Source organism: Telopea speciosissima, chromosome 7 (genome assembly GCF_018873765.1).
Source record: "Telopea speciosissima isolate NSW1024214 ecotype Mountain lineage chromosome 7, Tspe_v1, whole genome shotgun sequence".
Taxonomy (NCBI): Eukaryota; Viridiplantae; Streptophyta; class Magnoliopsida; order Proteales; family Proteaceae; genus Telopea; species Telopea speciosissima.
This window is the reverse complement of record NC_057922.1, coordinates 6,860,627-6,867,354: the sequence shown is the minus strand read 5'-3', so window position 1 is coordinate 6,867,354 and position 6,728 is coordinate 6,860,627. Positions and strand designations below refer to the sequence as shown.

The 6,728-nt window shown below is 37.8% G+C and overlaps 1 protein-coding gene across 1 annotated transcript; it reads left to right on the top strand.

The window, feature by feature from the left end:
- Positions 1 to 1,381: 1,381 nt before the first annotated feature.
- LOC122667455 (probable carboxylesterase 18) lies at positions 1,382 to 4,049 on the top strand. Its single transcript, XM_043863728.1, has 2 exons — positions 1,382 to 1,573; positions 3,132 to 4,049. Exons 1-2 carry the CDS (start codon positions 1,382 to 1,384, stop codon positions 4,047 to 4,049), a joined length of 1,110 nt encoding a protein of 369 aa, XP_043719663.1.
- The last annotated feature ends 2,679 nt before the right edge of the window (positions 4,050 to 6,728 follow it).

The window sequence follows — 6,728 nt, the reverse complement described above, 5'->3', positions numbered from 1 at the left end:
TTCATTCCAATACAGTCTACGATGAAAAGCTCTTGCAATCCTTTACGCATAATTGTGTTGGATTCCAATCGAATGGTTGTTATTTAAAAAAATTTATAACAAAAGATTTTGAGAATTTCTTCTTTATCTTTTTGTTAAAGATTTTGAATATATTCCACGTCCACTAATTCTGATGAATGGAATAATGGGCCAAGCAACACCTGGGCTTCGGCCTAGCGGTTCGGCATTGCATGGTTGAAGGCATGCCCTAGGTTTTTGAGCTCCTCTCCAGGGAGCCCAGCAAGCCCATGGAGCATCCAACCGTTGGCCTGTGCCATATACATCTCTAGGCATGCACCGAGATGTGTGTGGTACAGCCCAACCCTTGAATGTCCCTTGGGCACTCCTTGGGTGCTGAGCTCCCTGGAGAGGAGCCAGATCCGACTTGAAATGTTTGATCACTTGATTAAATCCTAGCTACCCCTACCATTTGGGCCCACTAGGTGCCCACACCCTCTCCGGGCCACCATAGTGGTGAGCCCACTTGGCACCCCAAAAAAAAATAATGGGCCAAGTCTTGCATTAGAAAGTTGGATCGAATTCAATCAAAGACACTTCCATTAATGTCCCTACATCCATGCATTTTTTTTTAAGCTATTCATATGTGTCCATGCATCCTATTTTAGTTTTTTCTTTTTCTTTTTTTTGGGAGACAGGTGGGGTATCCGACTTTAGTCCATAGTTTTATTTTACCACTTGATAAACTCCGTTTTCATTTTGGTTCCATCTGATCGTAATATTTGGATCATATTAATAACTAATCAAAATGTGTTACTGTCATGGGTTCACCTAAACTTCACCCTCTTGAAAATCCCTTCCTTTGAATCATTTCCTGTTCCCTTTAATCTAGTTTTCAGAATTGAGATTTACTCTCACTCTCTTGCACAACCCACCGAGTCATTGATTGTTGCTTTGCAATTAATACTGGAGAAAAGGTAGAAATGAAGAGGAATTCTCCATCCTTTCCCTCCCTCTCCCACTCCCCACTGTCGGGGTTGGGTGTGTATTGTAATTTGTGGTTTCACACAATTATTATTTGATATGTATTTATAATTGGGTCAAGTTTTGAGTCCATTACATGTATTGGGTAGAATTGTAATTGTGGGGATTAGAGGTTTTGAGTTCTCTATGCGACTATGCCTACATGATAACACTTCTATTTCTTGGCCATGATTCTATTCCAGAAATAACTTTTTGTATTTTTATTACTAGGCCAAATTTCTTGACAAAAACTGTGTTTGGTAACGCATAGTAAATTCTATTTCTAGGCCAGAAAAGATACAAAAACGTGTTTGTTATGCATAATAATTTCTTTTTCTATAACTTTGATAAATTTTCAAAAATGCCATTGAATATCCAAAAATTTGGTGGTGGTTTTAGTGCTAGTGATAATGGTGGCAGTGATGGCGGTGGTGATGGTGGCAATGGTGGTGGTTGTGGTGGAGGTAATAGTGTTGGTGGCAGTAGAGGAGGTGGTTGTGGACCTCTGGTGGTGGAGGCGCTAGAGGCAGTGGCGGCAGTGGTGGAGGTGATGGTACTGGTGGAGGTGGAATCTCATGGAGATGAGAGTCGTGGAGATAGTTTGAACACCCTTATTTCTTCGTTTTATTTCTGGAATAGAGAAGTTCCAAATTAGAGATTCTTTTTATCTATTTCTCAACTACTTTTTAGTCCCGGTTCATTTTGAGGAACAAAAAAAATAAAATGGTATTAACAAATAGATTTTTACTCTTCTTTTATTTCCAACAAAAAAAAAATGAGAGAAACAAAATTGTTAGCATGCATGTCTTATATTGTCTCTATGAGAAAAACCTAAACATAAACAGAGAATATCACTTTGTGAGGTAGAGAATGCTATAGAAAGTTTTTCTAGATGAATAAAATTTCTTTGATTCTCTTTATTGGATCTAGGCATTTGTGCCAAGTGCATTTATTCCTAACAAATGGTATCAAAGTGAGGCTCGGTAGATCGTTGCATGGTGTATACAACGGTATACAAAAAATGCAGAAATTTTTTTTTTCCTCACAATAATGCATAAATCTGTTTTTTTTTTTTTTTTATCCCCTCTCTCTATATCCACAGAGTTGTTGGAGGAAAGAGATGTATAAGGAAAAACACTATATGATTCCAAAGTTCGATTTCGATTCCTAACCCATTGTGGTTATAGAGAGTATTCTTTCACCATTGGGTGAAGGGAAATGACCCATAAAAAGAAACCCAAAAATCCCCTTAGAGAGGCAATGAATCATTGAAGCCAAAAAGATCCCCAGGGAAGATAGAAGATGTATGAGGCTACCTTTTATGCCTTTCATCCACGGTTTTAATACTTGGGAATCAGATCGGTGAATGGACTGAGTTGGATCGAAATCCATCCTAACCGATCCCTCCAATTCTAGTCGATTCTTGCCGATTCTACTCTGTTTTCAATAAATTCTGACCGATTTCAGCCAAGTTGAACCGAAATCGGCACAGATGGGGTTGGGTGGACAGGTAAGGAGGATGGTGTAGGCTTTTTGACCTTCTTTTCCCATCTGCCTTCATTCTAATAGGTTCGTACAAGTCATTAATTCCATATAGCAGAGAAAAAATAGAAACAGATCATGTTTAGTTGAGCTAATTAGTACTGCCTCTCATGAAATTTAGCTTGGAAAATGAAGACATGGGCTCCTTGGAAGCAATTTCCACATGAAGTAGTCTTGCGATTTCGTGATGATTTCGTGATTCACGATTTCTCATCGATTCTATCGTCTCTGTAAATCAAATCTTCCTTTTCTAAATTCTAATTACTTCTCCTTAATTGGATTATATGGAAAAGAGCAGGTGAGACTTGGGAGTGGAATCAAATCACTTTTCTTTTCTTTTTCTTTTTTTGATTGACTTCAGTGTTCCAATATTTCAAGTCATCTTCTTCCTCTACATATATCCCAAACAAACAGAGATGTTATATACAAACACGTACAGAGCGAGCGAACCAGAGAGAGAGAGAGAGAGAGAGAGAATGCCAAGAAACACGGCAATAGCATCTCCAGGGCTTCCATGGAAGGTGAGGTTTCTCATCTCTTGCTTGACTCCTGGATTATATTTGGTACAGCGTCGTAATGGTTCTATCAACCGTTGTCTGGTTAACTTGGTAAACCTCAAAATCCCTGCAAGGAACAAACCCCGGAAAGGTGTCAAAACCATAGACATAACCATAGACCCTACGAGAAACCTCTGGTTTCGTCTCTTCATCCCCACCAAAATCTCCTCCAATGTCGTCCTCCCCGTTATCGTTTTCTTCCATGGCGGAGGTTTCGCTTTCCTCCGCCCTGATTTTAAGTACTACGACAGTGTCTGTCGTCGCATTGCTAGAAATACTCCTGCCGTTATAGTCTCTGTCAACTATCGCCTATCGCCGGAACACCGCTTTCCGTCACAGTACGACGATGGCTTCGACACTCTTAAATTCCTCGATGAAACAAAAATCAACGGTTTTCCCCCAAATTCAGATCTCTCGCGATGCTTTCTGGCTGGTGACAGTGCTGGAGCCAACCTGGCGCATCATGTAGCATGCAGAGCTGGAGGAGTGGAGTTCCGGCGTCTGAGGGTGATCGGACAGATTTCGATACAGCCATTCTTCGGCGGCGAAGAGAGGACGGCGTCGGAGATTCGGATGGCAAATGGTATATTGGTGACGCTGAAACGGACGGATTGGCTGTGGAAGGCGTTTTTGCCGGAAGGAGAGAACAGAGACCATGAAGCAGTGAACGTGACGGGGCCGAGGGCGGTGGATGTAAGGGGAGTGAAGTATCCAGAGACGATGGTGGTGATGGGTGGTTTCGATCCGTTGCAGGACAGGCAGAGAGAGTTCTACGAGTGGCTAAAGAGATCTGAGAAAGAAGTGAAGCTATTAGAGTATCCAAACGCAATTCATGCTTTCTATTTATTTCGTAAACTCCCAGAAGCTTCTAAGTTTATGGGGGAGGTCAAGGATTTTGTCCAAAACGTTTCTGCTAAGTTCACCAAATGATCACATTCTATTGTTATAACCCCTCAATTATCTTATCAATTTAGAGCGATTGAGCTAGAGTGAGAAATTATGAATTAATGTAAGTTTGAATTACTTATTATGACTTATTATTCTCCCACTACTCCTTCCTTTGGATTTATAATTCTTAAAATAAATTTTGGTGGTGCAATCAGCAATAATTTTTTTAATGATTTCTTAAAATGTATCAATTTTTTTTTTTGGTTAAAAAGAAATTTATTCAGAAGAGCGAGTTACACTCTCGTAGACCGAAACATGATGTTCAGATAAACAAAGATTAGATAAAGGACAAATTGTCCTATTCGCAATTGACAAAGTCCTCCTAGCAAAACTTAATTTCTATATCTATGCGACACGTGTATATAAATGAGACTGTATAGATTTTACGTATCTCTCTCATGCAAGATTCGTTTATTGGTTGAGTGAGGTTTCCTCATGCTACCTGTACTATGGAGAACAGTATCATCCACATTATTATTTACAAAAATATATCATTCACATAGGACCTACATGGTTAGAGTAAAAGAGAAAAAATAATAATAATTCCATATGAGAGGAAAATAGTACCCTAGCATCATGGTGATTCTTCCTCCTAATTTTGAGAGCGCCAACTGGTATAGAGATATAGTTCAGAATATAACCTCAATAAAATATGATTTTTTTTGTTAGAATAAAACTTGATTAACCAAAACAAACCACTTAAACCAAAGTAAAGGGTATTACATTTTCAAAAAAAAATAAAATAAAATAAAGGGTATTCTCATTTTATTTATTTATTTATTTTTGGTAGAAAAGAGTATTCTCATTGAATGTCAAAGAGATAGAACATGTGCTCTTTGCTTTTCAAAGTATTGTACTTTTTTCCTTTTAAAAGTTAGGTAGCATCAATTTTAGTGTCTACTTTACACGGTAGCAAGTGTTAATTGCAAATTACTTAATAAAAAAAATTGCACAAATAGAGTTTCCATTCTGGTCATGTGAGAGCCAATGAGAGTGCACATAGGGGTATTAACATAATTATGATTTTTAATTTTATAAGAAGTAGGAGGGTATTTTCACACACTCTTGTATTTGGATACAAAAGCCATGGGATCAGGTAGTGTTCTTTTTTTTAAAAAAAAAATTATTTGAAATTAAAATCCTAATATTGCAAGTCTAATATGCCTCGATAAATGTTAGCTTATACTTTAGTATTTCTTGTATGTAGACACAATGCCAAGCTAGCACTTTCTCTAGATTGGAAAATGAATCTGAAAACAGTTTTGACTGCTGAGAGACTTAACAGAAACTTTAATTTCATCACTTTGATGCCAATGCTTAAGAAATTGATTAGTTCAAAACTTAGATCGTTGAAACCAACCATATTCAATTTTAGCATGTGTAATTGTAATATAGGAAAAACTAATTTGAATACCGGCCCAACTTTGTTAAGCTTATGAAAGTGGCTCATTTTCATTATGTCACATGAGTTAATGATGTCGCATTAATTTTGCTTGGTGGATAGATAGTACATGATTTGGATTAGCCTCGTATCAAATTACAATAATTTCCCTAATGATTATGACCTCTATTTCTAATTCTAATTACATTAAAAAAAAAAAAAAAAAAAAGGAGCTAACCTATCTAATAGCGATTCTCATAAAAGTAAAGAAAACCCGCCAATTTATTGTATGGGATAGGTTTCCTGAGCAAGCAATATAGGGAAACTTGTCATGAATACATGTGTCATTTAGATACTCATTAAGTTTAATGATTTTTTTTTTTTTTTGTAGAAAAAAAAAATTAACTGATGATGATAGGCATGTGTACAACTTATGGCTTCAAACGCACAAGAGATCGTTGTCTGGTCGTTTGGCTCCTGCACCAACGTGGGGGGGTCAATGAAAGCTCACGCAGGGGCATCAATATGGACGAGATTTTTTATTTCATAGCAGTAACACAACAATTTCGCATGATCTTCTGTTTGGGCACAAAATCCACTTATTCACACGACTGCATCGTTATTTTTCCCTTTTTTGTTTTTTAATTTCTAAAAACCATGCATGTAGCATATATACAAGTTAAAGTTCCTAGATTGGCCTTGAGTTTATTATGGCTGCCGAAATATCTGTCATGTGGCAGATCAAATGCGACCCAAATTTTGTGGATAAGTTGACTCAAAGGTCCTTTGCTCAAATGTAAAATTTCATTCTAAAGAGATCTGAATTTGGAGGTTGGATGAGTGAGAGAGAGATCTTTTATCCCCTCCACTTCCCTGGCCCAGTTCTCTTGTGCTTCTAATACGGAGGGTGGATGAGTGGATCCCACATAGGTAGAGTGTTCGGATAGGGGTAGGGTGGTCATTGTGCCCCTTAGTAGAGGCACTGAGGAACTGGGCCGGACTGGGAAGTGAAGGGGATAAAAGATCTCTCTCTCACTCGAAGGTGAACTTAGCAGAAACTTTACAATTTGGATCGTCTACGGCGCAGCTACTTATTATTTTCTTTTAAAACCATTCAGTCCAATTATAGTCGTTTATGGTCTGTTTAAGGACCATTTATAGTCTGGTTAGTCAATTAACTTGTTTAAAGTCCGATTATAGGTTCATTATCTTAAGTCTGATAATGTACCGATAATTGATTGATCAATCAAATAAAAACACGTCCATGCTTTAGCCTATGA

Excerpts from the sequence above, each read along its gene's own strand:
- LOC122667455 (XM_043863728.1), top strand. The coding sequence starts at position 1,382 with ATGCCATTGAATATCCAAAAATTTGGTGGTGGTTTTAGTGCTAGTGAT. Across the intron at positions 1,574-3,131 it reads CGGCAGTGGTGGAGGTGATG|CGTCGTAATGGTTCTATCAA; the intron begins GTACTGGTGGAG and ends TATTTGGTACAG.